This window comes from Silurus aristotelis (assembly GCF_946808225.1).
Source record: "Silurus aristotelis genome assembly, chromosome: 2".
Lineage (NCBI taxonomy): Eukaryota > Metazoa > Chordata > Actinopteri > Siluriformes > Siluridae > Silurus > Silurus aristotelis.
In genome coordinates, this window is record NC_139575.1 from 30,849,800 (window position 1) to 30,871,450 (window position 21,651).

Consider the following 21,651-nt stretch of genomic DNA (forward strand, 5'->3'; position numbering starts at 1 on the left):
CCAACCTAATGTTTTTTTTTTATAGAATATATTTTTTCCTGTGCTTATTTTTTTTTTAATAAGTTATACATTTCACTTGTAAACACAGAGAAATTGGTAAAATCAGAATGCTATACTGTTTTTAGGCCACAAAAATATTTTTTCTTTTTTTTGTTTTTTTTTCTTTGCTCATCTCTTTAGACTTAGGTCTGTTTTCGACTAAAACTCTTGTGGAGGCTAACCCAGAACACCTGGTGGAAGTCCGGACACAGCTGTGCCAGCCAGCTGATGAAAACTGGGATACCAGCGGCACCAGAAAGCAATGGCGAAGTGAGAGCAGCCGGTCCCTTACCACCATTGCCAAGTATGCCCAGTATCAGGCCACATCTTTCCAGGAGTCACTACGGGTATGGTGCACACCAAAGCATGTGACCAAATCATTTATAAAAAAAGACAAACACTTTGCCTTTAGAAAAAATTTGTAAATATACATACGGCTGCAAGATACTTGGACTTTTACTTCTAATATCATCTCATTTGCATGTTTGGGTCGTCAACACCAGCATTTATGAGATCACTGAGCAGTTGTTTTGTTAGATTTAGAACATATTGTACAAGCAATTATATACGGGGGAGTCAGAGAAAAATTTGGTTCCGGTATTGCCCAGTGATGTCTCATGTCTTGTTTGTTTTACTATTATACTTTTTGGATAGTTTTTCTTCTGGTGCCTGATTGTTTACATAGTTTGATTTGTTCACCCACTTGTCATGAAGCTTTTTAAATGTAATGATACACCAGATTTCCAACTATAATGTAATATTTACATCTACATTTGCTAAATAACACGGCACCTTTTTTTTTGTTTGTTTTTTTTACCCACCCAATCAAAACAAAAACGTGACTAATGGATTCCTTGTTGCTCCGGTCTGCCATGCTAGATTAATTGTTTACAGAAACTTTGTTTGCTCTTGGTTTGAATAACTGTTTACAAAACAGTTTGGCTAAAAAAAAATCAACAGCAAACACTGATATAAAAACTATAATCATTTTGAAGACAACCATCAAGACAGTCAGTGGCATTACTAGCGGCCTCCACAGTGAACAGGTGAAGGTATCGCAATCCACAATTTGAAGAAGAGCAAAATTGTTAATTCCATATTACAACAATCTCTAGCCTTAATCGTTTAGTGCTTATAAGTTTGTTTCTAATAAGGTTATCCCTAATGAGCGAGCCAGTGGTGATTGTGGCAAGGAAAAAACTGATTAAAAAAGGGAACTCATCCTCATCTGGGTGGCTTCAAATGTCCATTCATTATGTTTCCATCATTAAGTCAAGTCAAGTAAAATCGGTGCATCTCTCTTGAAACAAGGCAAGGATCTTGTTTGATCTTCTTAATCTTTTTTGGTCAAGCTACAAAGACTGCTGTTTATGTGATTATCCTCTATTTAGTCACAAGATGTTTGGACTAGTAGCAGTGCTGCACTGTTCTGTCTGATAAAAAAGTGAAGGCAGTTTAATGGCTTGAGCTTTCATGACTGCATCTAAAAAAAAAAAGGCTTGCTAAACTTTATTGAGAACAAGTTATGATGATAGCAACAGGATGAATGCAGACTTGGAAAGCTTGGAAAAGAAGAATGCAACCAAAATGTATTTAGTGTTCAAAAAGGTGAAACGGCGAAAGCAAAGAATTGGCCTTGCTATTCCAGTACTTTCAGTGCAAAGGTTAAAAAAAATAAAAATACAATCAATTCTAACACAAATATAATCCAAGAAGTCTCTTTTTGTTTTATATATATATATATATATAGCCAAGCAGTCTTTTTTGGTATGTGCCAGATACTGGGTATTGACTCGATGCCATCTCTAGCTATGTGTTGTGTTTCTGGGTTATTTTTCTGATTATTCTTTTGTTTTCTGTGTTTTAGGAGGAGAATGAAAAAAAGGGCCAAAAGGATTTCTCAGACTCTGAAATGTCAACCTCAGAAAAGTATGTTTATATTTTTTTTAGCCTGTTACTTTTTTTGGTTCAGCGGGTTTGTTTTTGTTGCATGTTTGTATGTCTCATGTTTCTTCTCTCTCACTAGTGTTACAAGAAGACGGAAAGCGCCTTTCAAGCAAATTAAGTTTGGGACGAATATTGATGTTTCAGATGAGAAAAAGTATGTGGATGATTTTAGTGTAAATAATAAATTTAAATGTAATTAATAAATCATAAATTGAAATACCTGAAGTATACACCCAGACTGTATGGAAGCATTGAAGTGCTGACATTTGTGCTTCTCTGCAGGTGGAAGCTTCAGCTTCAGGAGCTGAGTAAGCTGCCTGCGTTTGCTCGGGTGGTGTCTGCAGGGAACCTGCTCAGTCATGTGGGCCACACCATTTTAGGCATGAACACTGTCCAACTATTCATGAAGGTCCCTGGCAGTAGAACACCTGGTTAGTAACGTGACATTTACCTACACATAAGCGTTCCTTTGTACTTACCTCGTCTTTGATGCCTTTCTTTCCCACTGTGACCTTTCTCATTCGTTACACCTGAATTGGTCATATAAAGAAATGCTTCAGTTTGATGAAATGTTAATTAGTTATTAATACATCCTTAGGTCATCAGGAACATAACAATTTCTGCTCTGTCAACATCAACATTGGGCCTGGCGACTGTGAGTGGTTTGCAGTGCCTGAGCCCTATTGGGGGGTAATGAGCGAGTTTTGTGAGAAGAACAACGTCAACTTCTTGATGGGTTCGTGGTGGCCGAACCTGGAAGATATGTATGAGGCAAATGTTCCGGTGTACCGCTTTATCCAGCGCCCTGGAGACCTGGTTTGGCTCAACACAGGCACAGTGCACTGGGTCCAGGCTATCGGATGGTGCAATAACATCTCCTGGAATGTAGGCCCTCTGACTGGTATGTGTTTTGTATACCACTAAAAGTATTTTCTGTCTTGAAGCATAAATTTGCATCCTCGTTCTTAATCTTGGATCCATATCAGCACTTGCCACATGTCAAGCTTTCACAAGTGAAAGGCATTTGTGGCTCAACAGTTCAAGGCTCTGGAATATTTCTCAGAAAGATGGGGGTTTAAGGAAAGGCATTTAGTCTTCACTGCTCCAGGGATTCTGTGTCATGGCTCATCCTGTGCTTTAACCATAACTGTCTAACAAGCCTATGTACAAGCCCTTATCTTTCATATCTTTTTCCACAGCACATCAATACAAACTGGCTGTGGAACGGTACGAGTGGAACAAACTTCAATCTGTCAAATCAGCAGTTCCTATGGTGCATCTCTCCTGGAACATGGCAAGGAACATCAAAGTGTCTGACCATAAGCTCTTTGAGATGATCAAGTGAGTTCATTTTAAGCACATTTCCATTTACAGATGTATTCCTATGTTGTTTTAGATGCCCAAAGTGGCTAGTTACAGTGCTACACCTTTCCATTTGAAAAAGAAAGAAAATAAAAAATCAAACAAACCAAAGAAACACCACCATTAAAGCACATGCCTTTTGACTTATTTACTGTAATATTCTTATTTATTACAGATTTATTAAAGATTATTTATTAGAGTATTACACAGAAGTGAGTACCACATTTTAGCAAACATTTTAGTATATTGTAGAAGAGCTTTCAGGGGACGAAGAACAATGAGGCAGTGACGCGGTTTGTCAGAACCAGATTTATTCTTAAATTCGATCTTTTATTGTCTCACACGCGTGCACACACGCATGTTTCTCTCTTTCTCTCGAGGCGCCCTTCTCTTACTCCTCTTATCCTTTCCCCCACATCACTGCAAAAGAGAACACAGATCACACAAATTCCCAACAGGTGTGTGTTTCAACCACTTGTCTACACTGGCCTCACTCTCCATTCAAAAACATATTTGCGGATATCACCAGGATTGCGGTACATTTGAGCTCAATCAGGAGCGGCCTGTGGTGATCCAGACCATTGCCCCCAAATCCGTTACGGGTCATTGATGCAGGAGTCGCCCCAGCTCCCCGCAAAGGCAGCAGACTTGCACGCTTCAGGTCGCTGTATTCCAGCATGCGTTCGGCCAGCAGTTGCTGGGCGGCGAGCTGAGCCTCTATTTTAAGTCAAGTCAAGAAGCTTTTATTGTCATTTCAACCATATATATCTGACACAGTACACAGTGAAATAAAACATTCCTCCTAAACCCTGGTGCTACACAAAACAACAATCACAGAACTAGTGTCTTCGCCACATAAAGTGCATTGTGTGCAACCTGGTGCAAACAGGGCAAAGACAATACAGGACAGTGCAAAGACAATACAGGACAGTGCAAGACAATACAAGACAGTGACAATACAAAACACAAAATGGCGCTGCCAGTAAACCTGTTGTATATTGCACAATCGGTGTATAAAAAAAAAATGTGAACATTGTAATTAAAAAAAAATTTAAACAAAATGTTGTGAAAAAGAGCAATAGCAGCAATCCAAAAAAAGATGTGCAAAAACGGCATGTAAACAGTTTGTAGTAGTGAAGTGATGTAATATAAATGGTGTCTGGGTTGTACATATCAGTCACACAGTTGTGTGTGTGCATGAGTTTTAGTTCTGTGTATTGAGGAGCCTGATGGCTTGAGGGAAGAAACTGTTACACGGTCTGGATCTGACGGCCTGAATGCTTCGGAACCACTTCCCTGATGGCAGGAGGGTGAAGAGTGTGTGTGACGGGTGTTTGGGGTTGTCCACAATGTTGCAGTTCCCAAACCAGGCAGTGATGCAGCTGCTCAGGATGCTCTCGATGGTCCCTTTGTAGAATATGGTCAGGATGGGGAAGGGAGATGAGCTTTTCTCAGCCTTCTCAGGAAGTAGAGACGCTATTGTGCTTTCTTGGTGATGGAGCTTGTGTTGAGTACCCAGGTGAGGTTATCCGCCGAATAAACACCAAGGAATTTGGTACTCTTGACGATCTCCATGGAGGATCCGTCGATGTTCATTGGAGAATGGTTGCTCTGTGCTCACCTAAAGTCAACAACCATCTCTTTTCGTTTTGTCAACGTATAGAGATAGGTTGTTCGCTCCACACCAGGCTGTTAACCGTTGCACCTCCTCTCTGTATGCTGACTCAACGTTCTTGCTGATGAGACCCACCACGGTCGTGTCATCAGAGAACTTGATGTGATTCTAGCTGTGCACAGCTACACAGTCTTGAGTCAGTGGAGTGAACAGCAGTGGACTGAGCACACAGCCTTGAGGGGCCCCAGTGCTCAGTGTGGTGGTGATGGAAATGCTGTTTCCGATCCAGACTGACTGAGGTCTTCCAGTCAGGAAGTCCAGGATCCAGGTACAGAGGGAGGTGTTTTAGGCCCAGTAGGCTCAACTTCTTAATCTGGTGCTGAGGGATGATTGTGTTGAATGCTGATCTGAAGTCTATGAACAGCATTCTACAAATGATACAGCATTCGTAAATATGACAGGAGCTGCAGTAGATGGAGCGTTGCTCCAAAGCTGGCCATGTCTTGGCAGTGACGTCACATTATAACAGCTCTAGGAACACCTCTGCATCATGCTGCGGCCCCATTTTAAGTGGGAAGGGGAGCCACGGGCGTGGAGACTGCAGCGGTAGGAGCTGCTAGTCGGTCTAGAGAGCCCCGGAACCCTTTCCAGGCCTCCGCCTGGGTGCAGAACAGCAACTGGAATCACTGTTCCTGCTCTGTGTGCACCTGAATGGAGGGCCTGGTGTTGGGTCTGCTGGAGCTTGACGAGCACCTTCACCAGCAGTAAAGACTCCATGGCGTAGTCCCCTGCTTACCTTCAAGGGTTTTGGCACTATTGTAGAAGTGCCCTTCTCTCACTCCTCTAATCCTTTCCCCCTGCTCACTGCAAAAGAGAACACCGATTAGACAAATTCCCAACAGGTGTGTGATTCAACCGCTTGTCTCCTCCGGCCTCACTCTCCATTCACAAACTGGCGGCTCTGCCACTCCCCCACTAGCACACACATCTTCTCAAGAATGAATGAAACTTGGATATATTTTAGAGTAGTCAATGTGCAGCTTGTATAGCAGTACAGATTTACTGTCCTCTAAAAATAACTCAACATACAGCTATTATTGTCAAAATAGCTGGCAACAAAAGTGAGTACACCCTACGTGATAACAGCTGTACGTCAATTAACTATGCAAAACCACATGCCACCTATTCATCAAGTTCATGTTTTTGCCTGCTTGACAGGACCCTACAAATTTGTGTATCTTGTATTAGAGCAGTTAAAATTTGGTGTGTTGAGTACAATTCTCTCATACTGACCACTGGATGTTCAACATTCTCCGTCATGGCATAGAACTCTCTGAGGATTTGAGAATTAGAGTTGTTGCTCTCCACAAAGATGGCCGAGGCTATAAGATTGGTAACCCTGAAACTGAGCTACAGTACAGTGTCCAGAGTCATATAGAGGTTTTCCAAGACTAAGAACAGGCCATGCAAGGGTCGATCATCAGGAACAGAAGCTGTCTTTAAGAAAGAAAAGAAAAAAAAAAAAAAAAAACAGATGCATGAGTGCTGCCAGCATTGCTTTAGAGGTTTCAGAAGTTGAAGGTCTGCTTGTCAGTGATTAGACCATATGCAACCGCTGCAACAAGACTGTTTTCATGGCATCCTCAAGCTGAGGATGGAGAAGCACCATGTGTTTAACATACAGCATCTGGTTGAGACCTATAGGCAGTCTAATGACTTGCAAACTAATTCAGGGCTAAATATGAATGAAGACACTGCTAGCATCAAAAGCCTGTCTACTGAACTTGTGGCCAGCCTGAATCTGCTGGAAGCTGCTGGTAATATGAAAATCATAAGTAGCAAATAACAATCATTCAGGCAAGACATAGGTTATTCTGCATTAAATTCAAGAACCGGAAGAGAGTATCGATGCAGTGGAAAACTGGTGTCCACACTCGTGAAAGCAAGTCCAAGCTATGGCTCAGTTTTTAGTAGATTTGGAATATCTCTGTCTTTAGAAGTTTTTGAAGTGATTGTGGACACTGTGTAAACTCATAGCTATTCTGAACAATAATCAGCATCCCCATAAATTATCTTGTGCATGTATGACATGTTTTGTTTTTTTAACCAAAGCCTTGAAATATGGCTTGTTGTCTCCAGGTTCTGTTTGCTGCGGACACTTAAACAGTGTCAGAAGGTAAAAGAGGTGCTGAAAGCAGCAGGAAAGGAGACCATATGGCATGGAAGGAGCAGGGACGAACCTGCACGCTACTGCACCATCTGTGAGGTGAGTTTTATTGAGTTTTTAGGGGTCTAAAGCTGTGCTGGAACCCTTTCTTTTGTGTTTTGTTTTGTTTTGTTTTAAGAATCATATTATTATTATTATTATTATTATTATTAGGGTTCAAGAACGTATTGTTATAACCGCTGGAAATGTATTGAAATTATATTTGTTTTTTTGTAGTCTGATCTTCCAAAAATCAAAGTTGTTTCAGACAAACTGTCCTACAGATGTGAATTAATACTTTGTCCCCAAAATTGAGATGGGCCAAATATTGGTGCTACAGGCCATTTACATTGTGTCTCACAAAACTAAAGCTGTTGCCATTTTTCTTTCTTCTCCTTGTCCTTTCTTTCCATTCTCTTCTTCTTTTTCTCCTTCTTCTTCTTGCATCAAGGAGATTGGCTTTGAGATTTTTTTTAATGATTTTTTTTTTTTTTTTGCAATTAGCTTTCAGCAGGTCTTTAAAAGGGATAACATTTAGGTATCGTAAGAGTCTAATGCAGTCATAGTCATGTGCAGGCCATGTATTTATTATATTTTGTTTTGTTTGTTTCCTTCTATTATAAAAGCATACCTTTTGGACAATTAAGCTTTGCCCATTTAAATCTGATATTTTGCAGATCTCTTGTAGAATTTGGAGATGAATAATTTTCAAAAGCATGTTTACAAAAAATGTAGTTGCCTTGTACCAATCAATTTTAATGAGGTGGGCCTTATTTATTAAAACAGCTGTAATGTATTGGTTGCGTTTGTTCATTTCTTATTTTTTTGCATGTTTGTTACACTTTAATGTTTCAGATCATCAAACTAATTTAAATATTAGTAAAATAATAACACAAGTAAACACGATATGCATTTTTTTAAATGAATGTTTTTCATTATTGAGGGACTACATGGCCCTGTGTAAAAAAGTGTTTACCCTCTAAAACTAATAACTGGTTGGGCCACCCTTAGCAGCAATAACTGCAATAAAATGTATGCGATAACTTGCAATGAGTCTGTTACAGCGCTGTGGAGGTATTTTAGTCCACTCATCTATGCAGAATTCAGCCACATTGGAGGGTTTTCGAGCATGAACCAGTTTTATTAGGTCATGCCACAGCATCTTAATAGGATTCAGGTCAGGACTTTGACTAGGCCACTCCAAAGTCTTCATTTTGTTTTTCTTTATTCATTCAGAGGTGGACTTGCTGGTGTGTCTTTGATCAGAATCTAGAATGAGAAAGAGGTCACAAACAGATGGCCAAACATTTTCCTTCAGGATTTTTTGGTAAAAAGCAGAATTTATCACAGCAAGTCTTCCGGGTCCTGAAGCACCAAAACAGCCCCAGACCATCACACTACCACCACCATATTTTACTGTTGGTATGTTCTCCTTTTTCTGAAATGCGGTGTTACAATTATGCCAGACGTAATGGGACACACACCTTCCAAAATAGTTCAACTTTTGTCTTGTCAGTTTACGGAGTATTTTTCCAAAAGTCTTGGGGATCATCAAGATGTTTTCTGGCAAAACTGAGATGAGCCTTTATGTTCTTTTTGCTCAGCAGTGGCTTTCGTATTAGAACTCTGCCATGCAGACCATTTTTGCCCAGTCTCTTTCTTATGGTGGAGTCATGCACACTGACCTTAACTGAGGCAAGTGAGGCCTGCATTATTTGGATAATGTTGTGGGGTCTTTTGGTGACCTCTTGGATGAGTCGTCCCTGTGCTCTTGGGGTAATTTTGGTCGGCAGGCCACTCCTGAGAAGGTTCTCCGCTGTTTCATGTTTTAGCCATTTGTGAATAATGGCTCTCACTGAGGTTTGCTGGAGTCCCAAAGCTTTAGAAATGGCTTTATAACCTTTTCCAGACTAATAGATCTTAATTTCTTTCTTTCTCATTTGTTTCTGAATTTCTTTGGATCTCGGCATGATGTCTAGCTTTTAAGGATCGTTTGGTCTACTTCACTTTGTCAGGCAGGTCCTATTTAAGAGATTTCTTGATTGTGAACAGGTGTGGCAGTAATCAGGCCTGGGTGTGGCTAGAGAAATTGAACTCTGGTGTAATAAACCACAGTTTTAACAGAAGGGCAAACACCTTTTCACACAGGGCCATGCAGTTTTGGATGTTTTTCCCTCAATAATAAAAACCTTTAATTCACCTTCAAAACACTCATACAAAAGGGCTCTATGCTCATATATCTGTTTTTCATGAACCATAAGTCAGTTTGATCTGAGATTTTATGTTGGATAGCTTCCTCCTACCCCCCCCCCCCCCCCATCTGTAACTATAATATTGATGCCCTAATGAATAAAAAAAATACCACTGCCATCAGCCAATACGTTTTCAAAAGACATTTGATCAGGTCTAGTCTCAAAATGAACAAGGACTTACATGGCCTCTTTGAATAGAAATAGACACATCCTTCGGAAATTGCTAATCTTAATCTTAAAGGATATTTCTTTCTCGCCCTATTTTTTTTTCCTTACCCTCTAGATATGTATCCTTAGCTCTGCCCACTGAAATATTAGAAAATTAGTTGAATGTAAAACAAGAATTACAGACCCATTTCTTTAACTTGGTTCTTGTCAAAAAGATGCCACTCAATTTAAGGTGAAACCTTGTTTCTTAGACAGCTGCTGTATAAGGTTCATCATTGAAATATTGCCCCCATGTTGGATTGTTAGGTTTTTTATTCCATTCCCCTACATAAGCAAATTAAATTAAAATGCTTTAAATACTTTAGACTTTTTTAGGTGGATGGGCTGCAACACTAGATCATGTCAGGCTTCACTTCTGTCATCCAAGAGCAGCAATCTAAGGTGGGTGGGTGCAGGCACAGCAAAACTGTCCAGTTAAAAGCTGGAAAAATGTAGCCTGGTCTGATTAATCTGTTTCTGCTGAGACACACAGATGGTAGTGTTAGAATTTGGTGCCAACACCATGACTTGATTGACCCAACCTGCCTTGTACAGTGAGTGAATTAATTATTTGAGCTCATGCTGATTTAGTCAATGTACCCTATTGCAAACAAATGAACAGTCTAGAATTTTTTATGGTAGGTTTGTTTTAACAGAGAGAGAAATATAAAAACATAAAGAATATATAAATTAATTTGTATTTGATCGAGTGAACTAAGTATTTGATCCTCTACCAACCAGCAAGAATTCTGACTCCCACACACCCAAATTAGTCCTTTACCTTTTAGGAAAGTACTCCTAATATCAACTCATTGTGTTTCAATGACACCCATCACAGAATCAACCTTTTCAACGTAAACTTCTCCATATAAATAATAAATTTAAATATAAATATAAATTCTGGAATATAAATAAATGTATATTTTCTGGCATGTTGTAATAGTGTATATATAATTAATGTAGAACTGAACTGTTACTCCTAGCTGGTGAATTTGCACTCTGTCAGTCTCGGTCAATGTTTGAAAATGGTTGATGTCCAAGTTTGTGTGCGCGCAGCTAACGGTTATTTTAATAATCAATTAATCAGACTCTTTCGATAAATCAGATTTTTGTTTTGTTTTGCTTTTAACTGTATTAAACTCTAGTTCAGTGTATTTATGTATAAGTGTACCTAAAAAATGCTAAATTTAGTTCATTCTCAATGAATTCTCTAATTCTAACATTTTATAAAGCTTATAGTAGCTGTTTGTTGAGAAGGGCATGGAGGATTTCTTCTTTTAACAAATTTACTCATGCTGAGTTGTTTCTTTTTGTACTCCCCAACCAAAAAAAAGGGGGAAAAAAACCAATTTGTGTAAATCAAATGTGTATTGTTTTTAATGATAATTGCAATTTTTTTTTAAATACAGACATTTATATATCTTTAGTTGTAAAGATATACTGTAATCTAGAATATATAATTTATTGTATAATATGTGAATGTATAATAATTAAATGATATATGCATAAATAAAATATACAAATATTGAAAACAATCATCTGAATAAAAGTGTGTATGTGTGTGTATGTGTGTGTATGTATATGTGTGTGTGTATATATATATATATATATATATATATATATATATATATATATATATATATATATATATATACACACACACACAGTGAGGAAAATAAGTATTTGAACACCCTGCTATTTTGTTAGTCTGCCTTTAAAATGTCCACCTCCACTACATTTATTATCCTAAATTAGATGCAACTGTTTGAGGTGGTTAGCTGCATAAAGACACCTGTCCACCCCATACAATCAGTAAGAATCCAACTACTAACATGGCCAAGAACAAAGAGCTGTCCAAAGACACTAGAGACAAAATTGTACACCTCCACAAGGCTGGAAAGGGCTACGGGGAAATTGCCACGCAGCTTGGTGAAAAAACGTCCACTGTTGGAGCAATCATTAGAAAATGGAAGAAGCTAAACATGACTATCTATCTCCCTCGGACTGGGGCTCCATGCAAGCTCTCACCTCGTGGGGTCTCAATGATCCTAAGGAAGGTGAGAAATCAGCTCAGAACTACATGGGAGGAGCTGGTCAATGACCTGAAAAGAGCTGGGACCACCGTTTCCAAGGTTACTGTTGGTAATACACTAAGACGTCATGGTTTGAAATCATGCATGGCACGGAAGGTTCCCCTGCTTAAACCAGCACATGTCCAGGCACGTCTTAAGTTTGCCAATAACCATTTCGATCATCCAGAGGAGTCATGGAAGAAAGTCATGTGGTCAGATGAGACCAAAATAGAACTTTTGGGTCATAATTCCACTAAACGTGTTTGGAGGAAGAAGAATGATGAGTACCATCCCAAGAACACCCTCCCTACTGTGAAGCATGGGGGTGGTAGCATCATGCTTTGGGGGTGTTTTTCTGCACATGGGACAACCTCCTTCCCTCAGTTAAAGCATTGAAGATGGGTCGAGGCTGGGTCTTCCAACATGACAATGGACCCGAAGCACACAGCCAGGATAATCAAGGAGTGGCTCTGTAAGAAGCAAATCAAGGTTCTGGCATGGCCTAGCCAGTCTCCAGACCATGATTTCTAAGTGGGAGAACTTGCAAAATAGCAGGGTGTTCAAATACTTATTTTCCTCACTGTATGTATGTGTGTGTGTGTATGTATGTATGTGTATGTGTGTATGTATGTTTATGTATGTGTATATATATATATATATATATATATATATATATATATATATATATATACATACATACATACATACACACACACTAACCCGATTCCATAAAAGTTGGGACACTGTACAGATTTTGAATAAAAAAGGATTTCAATATTTAACAAATCTCAAACTTATATTTAATTTACAATAGAATATAGATAACATATCAAATGTTGAAAGTGAGACATTTTGAAATGTCATTTTGGTTTTCATAAGATCTACACATTCCAAAAAAGTTGGAACAGGTAGCAATAAGAGGCCGGAAAAGTTGAATGTACATGTAAGGAACAGCTGGAGGACCAATTTGAAACTTATTATTTCAATTGGAAACATGATTGGGTATAAAAAGAGCTTCTCAGAGTGGCAGTGTCTCTCAGAAGTCAAGTTGGGCAGAGGATCACCAATTCCCCCAATGCTGCGGCGAAAAATAGTGGAGGAATATCAGAAAGGAGTTTCTCAGAGAAAAATTGCAAAGAGTTTGAAGTTATCATCTACAGTGCATAATATCATCCAAAGATTCAGAGAATCTGAAAAATTCTCTGTGCGTAAAGGTCAAGGCCGGAAAACCATACTGGATGCCAGTGATCTTCGGGCCCTTAGACGGCACTGCCTCACATACAGGAATGCTGATGTAATAAGAAATAACAACATGGGCTCAGGAATACGTGCAAAAAACATTGTTGGTAAACACAATCCACTGTGCCAATCGCCGTTGCCAGCTAAAACTCTATAGGTCAAAAAAGAAGCCATATCCAAACATGATCCAGACGTGCAGGTGTTTTCTCTGGGCCAAGGCTTATTTAAAATGGACTGTGGCAAAGTGGAAAACTGTTCTATGGTCAGACGAATCAAAATTTAAAGTTCTTTTTGGAAAACTGGGACGCCATGTCATCCGGACTAAAGAGGATAAGGACAACCCAAGTTGTTATCAGCGCTCAGTTCAGAAGCCTGCATCTCTGATAGTATGGGGTTGCATGAGTGCGTTTGGCATGGGCAGCTTACACATCTGGAAAGGCACCATCAATGCTGAAAACATTCTAGAACAAAATATGCTCCCATCCAGACGTCGTCTCTTTCAGGGAAGACTTTGAATTTTCCAACATGACCATGTCAGACCACATACTGCATTAATTACAACATCATGGCTGTGTAGAAGGATCCGGGTAGTAAAATAGCCAGCCTGCAGTCCAGATCTTTCACCCATAGAAAACATTTGGCGCATCATAAAGAGGAAGATGCGACAAAGACATGACAGTTGTGCAACTAGAAGCCTGTATTAGACAAGAATGGGACAACATTCCTATTCCTAAACTTGGGCAACTTGTCTCCTCAGTCCCCAGACGTTTGCAAAAAGAAGAGGGGATGCCACACAGTGGTAAACATGGCCTTGTCCCAACTTTTTTGAGATGTTGATGCCCTGAAATTTAAAATAAACTTTTATAAATTATAAATTTTCTCAGTTTAAACATTTGATAAACATTTGATATCTATGTTGTATTCTGAATAAAATATTGAAATTTGAACTTCCACATCATTGCATTCTTTTTTTTATTCACAATTTGTACAGTGTCCCAACTTTTTTGGAATCAGGTTTGTGTGTGTGGACAATGATCCAAAACATACCAGCAAGTCCACCTCTGAATGGCTGAAGAATAACAAAATGAAGACTTTGGAGTGGCCTAGTCAAAGTCCTGACCTGAATCCTATTGAGATGCTGTGGCATGACCATAAAAAGGCGGTTCATGTTCGAAAACCCTCCAATGTGGCTGAATTACAACAATTCAGCATAGATGAGTGGACCAAAATTCCTCCACAGCGCTGTAACAGACTCATCAAGTTATCGCAAACACTTGACTGCTGTTGTTGCTGTCAAGAGTGGCCCAACCTGTTAAGTTTAGGAGGGCAAACACACTTTTTCACACAGGGTCATGTAGTTTTGGATTTTGTTTTCCCTTAATAATAAAAACCTTCATTTTAAAACTGCATGTTGTGTTTATTTGTGTTATCTTTTACTAATATTTAAATTAGTTTGATGATCTGAAACAAAACAAAAAAAAGAAATCAGGAAACACGTTCACACCACTGTTATGTAACTAAGCTAATTTCAGCAACACAGTTTATCTAGCTGTTGTATGGGTTAGAGGGAGTCCCTAAACAACTGGTGCAGACAATGATAACGAAATTTCAAGGTTCAAGATAAATTCTAATGGTTATGCAGATAGAGAAGTCAGTTTTTGTTGCCAAGTGTCAACACGCCGTGTCCTGATTGACTGATGATCCGATCTGCTTGATCAGGTCAGGGTGATCACGTTAATGCCAAGTATAAACGCAGCCTGAGTGCTAACTTGTAATTTATTGTGATTCCTAATTACTGAGCTTTTATTTGCCAATCAGGTTTTACCAGGCACAATGTTCCCCTTTAAGCAATTGTCATGAAGCGTGAATAGTACCGTATTTTCCGGACTATAAGCCGCTACTTTTTTCCCACGCTTTGAACCCCACGGCTTAAACAACGAAGCAGCTAATTTATGGATTTTTCCTTGGTTTTTCCTGGTTGCACAAGCTTTAAGCCACAAAAACTGAGCCCCATAACATTAAACCAATAAAATTGCGGAACGGGTTCAGGTGAACCAATTAAATTCTTTCTATTAAATCAGATGCGCTCCCACTGAATCGGGCCGCATTACATCATAGATATGGATGAGGTTCCTCTGACATTTGACCTGTCGCTCACTCGGACTGTCAACAGGAAATGCGAATCATTCGTCACGCTGAAAACAACCGGGCATGAAAAAAAGCACTTAATCTGTGTTCTGAGCTGCACCGATGGTGATTTTTAAACGCACGGCGTCGCCAAAAGATAAACTCTCGAGAGAAATTGTTGTGAAAGGAAGTAGGAAGACAGTGAACAATGACTTTCTTGGAAGGCTACTACCAAGAAAGTCGTGTAACAGGCACTATAGATACAAGCCGTGGAACAGACGCGGTCTTTTGTTAAAGCCTGTGTAAAGTTTCCTTAGTTTCAATGTAGACATTATAGGCTTATAGACAGGTGCGCTTAATAGTCCGGAAATTACGGTAGTTTGCGTTCCTTCTAGTGTCTGATAATAGATTAGTCACTGGGGGATGCTGTTTCTATTCATATGGTTTCACATTCCGAATACAGTAGCTGTAATGATTGGAAATTTGCTGTTATGCGTTGTTCTGCTTTAACTGGATTTTTAATCATCCTTAAATGATATCAACATTGCAGCTTTCAACCAGTCAGTTTTCAACGATTTATAAAACCTGTTAATTGTTAGTGTATGGTCTCTGTCTCTCTCTACCTCTCTTTCTGTCTTTCCTCTCCCCCTTCAAAAAATTATCCTTTTTCCTCAGATTTTCTTTTTTTTTAATTCTTCCAAAACAACAATTAAGATATTGTATAAGAAGGTGGGCAAAATATATGGTGTGAATGTAATAGGGGACTGAAATTCGACTAGATTTGAATTACTATTGGATTACTGAACTACATGTCTGTCTTCAGAGAATCAGCTTTCAGCAATTAATATTGAGATCATTACAAAACTTGATGAGTGTATCTATAAATGTCGGCAAGATCTGGCTACTGGAGGTGATATTTGTTGAAGGTGCTTGGATCCTGATGATTACTTCATGTGACTGTATTCATGCAATGCTTTATTTGTCATGTTTTTGAACTTTGCATTTATTTAATCTGTGATCTGAAATAATAAAAAAGCTGAATTTTTTTTTTTTTTTTTTAGGTGGAAGTCTTCAATCTTCTCTTTGTCACGAGTGAGAGCTACTCCCGGAAGACATTTGTGGTTCACTGCCAGGACTGTGCACGCAAAGGCAGCAGCGACCTGGATGGCTTTGTGGTGCTAGAACAGTACAGGCTGGAGGACCTCATGCAGGTCTATGACCAGTTTACATTAGTAAGTGAACTTTATAGTACATCATATTTATACTCAGTACTTAATGCATGTTAAAATACTTAATACACAGTACTACATTTAGGGTTTTTGCTGAATTTTACTCCTGAGATCATCTCCTGCTACATAGCATTCACATTTATACAAAAATTATAAATTATATATATATACACACACACACACACACACACACACACACACACACACACAGGTGTTCCAATTACTTCCATGGCTACAGGTGTATAAAATCAAGTACCGGGGCATGCAACTCAGTGTTGGGCCACGTAAAATCACAGCGCAGGTGAGCGAATGCTGAGACACATAGTGCACAGAGGTCACCAACTTTTTGCTTCATGTGGCCTTCAGATCAGCTCAAGAACAGTGCATAGAAAGCTTCATAAAATGAGTTTCCATGGTGAAGCAGCTGCATCCAAGCCTTACATCATCAAGTGCAAAGCATCGGATGCAGTGGTGTGAAGAACGCCGGACTCGTGTTCTCTGGAGTGACGAATCACGCTTTACTGTCTGGCAATCCGATGGACGAGTTTGGGTTTAGCGGTGTCCTGGAGATTGACACTTGTCTGACTACATTGTGGTTGATTATGATGTTGGGGTTGTTTTTTAGGAGTTGGGTTCGGCCCCTTAGTTCCAGTGAAAGAACTCTTAATGCTTCAGCATACCAAGACATTTTGGACAATTTCATGGTTCCAACTTTGTGGGAACAGTTCGGGGACGGCCCGTTCCTGTTCCAACATGACATGACAAAGAAAGGTCCATTAAGACATGAATTGGTGAGTTTGGTGTGGAAGAATTTGACTGGCCTGCACAGAGTCCTGACCTCAAACCGATAGAACACCTTTGGGATGAATTAGAGTGGTGACTGCGATCCAGGCCTTCTCGTCCAACATCAGTGTCACAAATGCACTTCTGGAAGACTGGTTCCCATAAACACTCTCCTAAATCTTGTGGAAAGCCTTTCCAGAAGAGTTGAAGCTGTTATAGCTGCAAAGGGCCAACATCATATTAAATCCTATGGATGAAGAATCAGATGTTACTCAAGTTCATTTGCATATGAAGGCAGACGAACCAATACTTTTTTGGGGGAAAAATTATATATATATATATATACACACACACACACTGTGTGTGTATATAGTAGAAGGTTAATGCGTAGATAAGACATAGATGAACAACTAAACATTAACTATTACATTGTGTTATTAACTGTGATTATTTTACAAAGATAAAGCCAAATAGTTAAAACCATGTGTGGGAAGTAAACCCTTACCCCTTCTTTTCAAAGCCAAGTAGTAGCCAGGTATAGCTAATCAAATGCTAATAAAGTGATCATCTCTATAAAAGCCCAAGTTTTAGCAAATTGCTGAGCTGGAGCATTCAGATCAGATTGTCTGGAAGGTTGTGAAAGGTATTGGATCCAGCAAGGAGGTGTAGGATTGCAGGATGGGCTGACCTGCAGGATCTCTTCTGTTAAATAGATTAGAAAAATGAGTTAGTGTGAGAATAGGAGACACCTGAGAGCATACAGTCTCATACATTACACTCTCAAGGTTCTCCTTCTCTCTCACTAACTCATTGAGGTAGAGCTGAAGGTCTTGCAGATCTTTCTGTCACTGAAGGTGGCAAAATCTTCAGCTGTCAGGGAGCATGGAGCTGGTGGGTTTTGTGGAGTTTTACTTGAATTGTGTGCAGATGCTTCCAGCTTATGTTTATAGAAGGCAGTCTTGGCAGAAGTCGCTTCGGGATGAGAATTTGGACAGGAGAGTAGGTATGAGATCAGATCAATGTCAAGTTGTAATTTCTCCGAATGCTGCGCAACACATCCGATAGCCAAGGAGCAGAGCATGATGTTTTCCGGTTTAATATACAATTTATAGAAGTGCACTGCTGTGGATCAGTTCAAAGGCAGCTAAAGTGGAATCAGTGTTGAATAAATGTACAGTGCCAGTGCATTGCTTGCCTCGTCATATTTGAAAATATAGGGAATTTTCAGTGTTTTATTTATGATGCAAATCACCACTATCCAGAACACACACACATGCAACTAGAAAATTCAATATTTGATCAGTTCATTCTGTAGATTTTTTTTTTCTTTCATTTTGCTAAGTAGGAAAAATTAACACCTTTTTCTTATTTGTTTTTTAGGCACCTCCCCTTCATTCATCTTCATCTTGACATTAAGACACTGTAGTTGTGGACAATATTTCATTACAGGAACTTACAAAAAAATGGACCATTTCTGATATTCAGGAAAGCTAAGGCTGTGCGGTGCATGGCTGGTATCCATAGTGACGGCCCAGGGCTGCCCGCTGAAGCAGCCGTGTGTCTATGCAACATGTTGTTAAAGTGCAGCACATCATGTTGGCCTACAGGGGGCGGTAGTGGATGCACTTCCTCACAGGACTGCTCTCTCCTATACGGCTTGGCTCTGCTTCTCCAGAGAAGTTAAATGAAAACACGGGGGAAAATTATGGGGGAAAATGTTTTGTATATATTGTCTGAACACCTGGCATAGTCAATTACAAGACTACTGACTTGAGAAATTCCCCCTTTTTTCTTTTTTCTTTTCCTTTTTTGTATTTTGTTAATGAGCTGACACACAATCTTTTTTTTGTGTCTAAAAGGTTGTCCCTAATATGAAGGGCACTAGCCTACCTGGTCTTTTTGTATGATAGACAGTAATTTTACCACTTCTTTGGATGACAAAACCTACAAAAAAAATTTGTAATGTGAAGATTTAGGTGATATAATTTTTTTTTTTTTACTGCTTTTACGTTTTCTTGGTCTCATTATTATTAAAAACCGTATTCAATATTTTTGTTTTTTTTATGTAAGAAAAAGGAAATATAATGAGAAAGGGAAAAAAAAAGATATCAGCCAAGTCACAAAGAAAATAGATTGCACATAGACTAAGTTTAAATTGTGATCCCCCAACCCCCGTGTTTCTAATCTTGATGTACATTTTCACTATTTATAAATGCATATTTATTGCTTGAAGATATTTGTTGATGGAATGCTGTTATTTTTCCCAGAGTACCTGCCATTAAATTTGAAGGAGTTTTGTCATTTAAATGCTACTCCTGCATTTTCTATATAAAATAAAACTGCTTAGCCAGCAATGTACAGAAACAATTAAAGTGATTTATTGTTTGAAGTTATTGTTATTAAAAGTGTGTAATATGTCCATGCACATGTTATATCAGTGGTTTACAAAATAATATTTTTATTGCTTTTGTCTGATTCTGTTTTTGGCATATGATCTGATGCCTTATAGAAATGTTTACCTGATTGATCATATTGGTTGGTTTTAGAATGGAAAGTCATTTAAAAATGCATTTGCTAAAACATTGATAGTTTTATATTAAAATGCATTAAATAATAGATTATCTGATATTATGGATTAGATGACAAATCATGCACTTGAAATTTACCTGAGGAAATAGATGAATAATTAATGCTGGCTTTTTGTTTGGTGTTATGCTACAGACCATTATGTTTAGTATTGTTGTTCTTAGTAATTTTACATTGTGATGTCAAGAATCCCATTAATTGCTTGATCAGATATTTCGGTTACTTTCACTTCTACACCGCATTCATATTCATATGACCCAGTTCATCTAATCTTCCTTCCTGGTGAACTGAAAATATGAAAGTCTGCTTAGGATGCACGCCATCTGCCGCAATGTGGATAAGTTTTGTTGACGGCAAAATCATTTTTCCTCTCTGCGGGTTGATGCACAACTTCACTATCACTCCAGGAATATTCTAATTGGCACATTTAAGTTTTCAGATTATAGATATTTCCCGATTTCTAATTATATATATAATATTTATATATATAATGTGTGTTTCACCCAATACATTCCCAGATATATTTATGCAGAAGCATGTCCTTTTGTCACTGAACACTGCATAGAGCAAAGCCTGTTGTTTAGCATCATCACACATTCATCTGCACAATTCATCTAAACAATGAGGTAACAAGGACGAGCTGTGCAACCGAAGCATTATTACATACATCGGCATGAAAAGAGTATTGAATGCTAATTTTACTTCTTGATCAGAAACATTCATTTGCTTAATATGAATGAGTTACAAAGCCCAGTCCATGAGGTACCTCATTTTAAACCAACAAATAAATAAGAAATTAAAAAACACTCAAAGAAATTAGTTTATTTGAATTCAACACATGTTCATGAATCATCAACAAATGTTCATGATTCTGAGCTGTACACAGGCACCAAACATGATTAAACAAGATGCTTCCAAGATGGACCTGAAACCCAGCAGACAATGTAGCTGTATGTTCAACGACACAGATATCTACACTGCATGCCAGGTACAAAACCATCTCTGAATGGATTTTCTTTTTTTATTCTGCACTCATACTCTCCTTTTGCACCACTACTCATGCCAAACAGTTCAATTTAATACAGTTCTCTTACATAATTCTTCTTTTATCATGCTTCCATTATCACTCAATTCATTTGGCAGATAGAAGCTACTGCCATTCATTAGCGTGTGCGACTTCTGTTTGGTTCATGGAGCTACTGTACAGTTCGTTGAAGAATTAAAGCCCATTAGAGACCCAGTAGCCAGATGTAGCTGCTGACAGGCAGACAGGACCTACACTGACTACTGAGCAATTGAAGGGCTCCTGAGCAACCTGCAAACTGTCATCTATACTACAGTGACATTAGGTGATAAAACATTGCAGAACCTACATATGGTTAGCTGTTTACCTTACAGAGTAATCAGAGATGTTCTTTATTCAAAACTGTCACTTAGCAGTATGTAGTAATATTCTGCTGCAATAACATGAATGATCATGTAAGTTAGTGTGCTGACTAGTTGTGTTCTCCTGGAGGTGTGCAGTTGTGTCATCAGTGGGGCAGGCTGATGTGACCTGGAAAAAGGAGATCCAACAGACATACAGTGGTTCAGGCAGTGGAAAGTCAAACAGAAGTTTACATAAATTTTTAACCCTGTTCAGATTAGAGGTGCTGACTCATCTCACTCTGATTTGATAAATGGTTCTTCGACTTGGACTGAGTCACATAACAGATTTTATTGATCATTTTCTACAACTGGCTAATAGGGGGCAGTGGAAAAAGAGGATCTGTGAGGACATACAATGAAACAATGTTATCAGCTCAGCATACCATCTAGTAAGATGTTTCATTTGTGCTCTACCATTTCTCCCACTTGTTCTCTCTTGCTCTCCCTCCCTCTCTCTCTCCATATCTCTCTTTCTGCCTTTCTCACTCCCTTTTTCCGTTTCATGCACTGTGTTGTCTATCTGAAGGTTGCTGTGCTCCCGTTTTCCATTGCTGTTTTA

General features: G+C 38.8%; 1 protein-coding gene and 1 long non-coding RNA gene across 4 annotated transcripts in view; one reads left to right on the forward strand and one right to left on the reverse strand.

The window, feature by feature from the left end:
* LOC310720646 (lysine-specific demethylase 6A-like) overlaps positions 1-19,467 on the forward strand; it is a 72,738-nt gene extending 53,271 nt beyond the window's left edge. For both annotated transcript variants that reach the window (XM_083531425.1, XM_083531426.1), the window contains 9 exons: positions 181-386; positions 1,907-1,968; positions 2,066-2,140; positions 2,269-2,417; positions 2,585-2,887; positions 3,186-3,327; positions 7,103-7,229; positions 16,128-16,298; positions 18,459-19,467. In XM_083531425.1, the coding sequence (XP_083387551.1) occupies positions 181-386; positions 1,907-1,968; positions 2,066-2,140; positions 2,269-2,417; positions 2,585-2,887; positions 3,186-3,327; positions 7,103-7,229; positions 16,128-16,298; positions 18,459-18,488 (1,265 nt within the window). In that variant the 3' untranslated portion in view covers positions 18,489-19,467. The remainder of the gene's footprint in view (positions 1-180; positions 387-1,906; positions 1,969-2,065; positions 2,141-2,268; positions 2,418-2,584; positions 2,888-3,185; positions 3,328-7,102; positions 7,230-16,127; positions 16,299-18,458) is intronic.
* A 999-nt stretch (positions 19,468-20,466) lies between these two features.
* Positions 20,467-21,651, reverse strand: part of LOC310722366 — a 9,063-nt gene continuing 7,878 nt past the window's right edge. For both annotated transcript variants that reach the window (XR_014532343.1, XR_014532344.1), the window contains exon 5: positions 20,467-21,219. This is a non-coding gene — a long non-coding RNA (uncharacterized lncRNA). The remainder of the gene's footprint in view (positions 21,220-21,651) is intronic.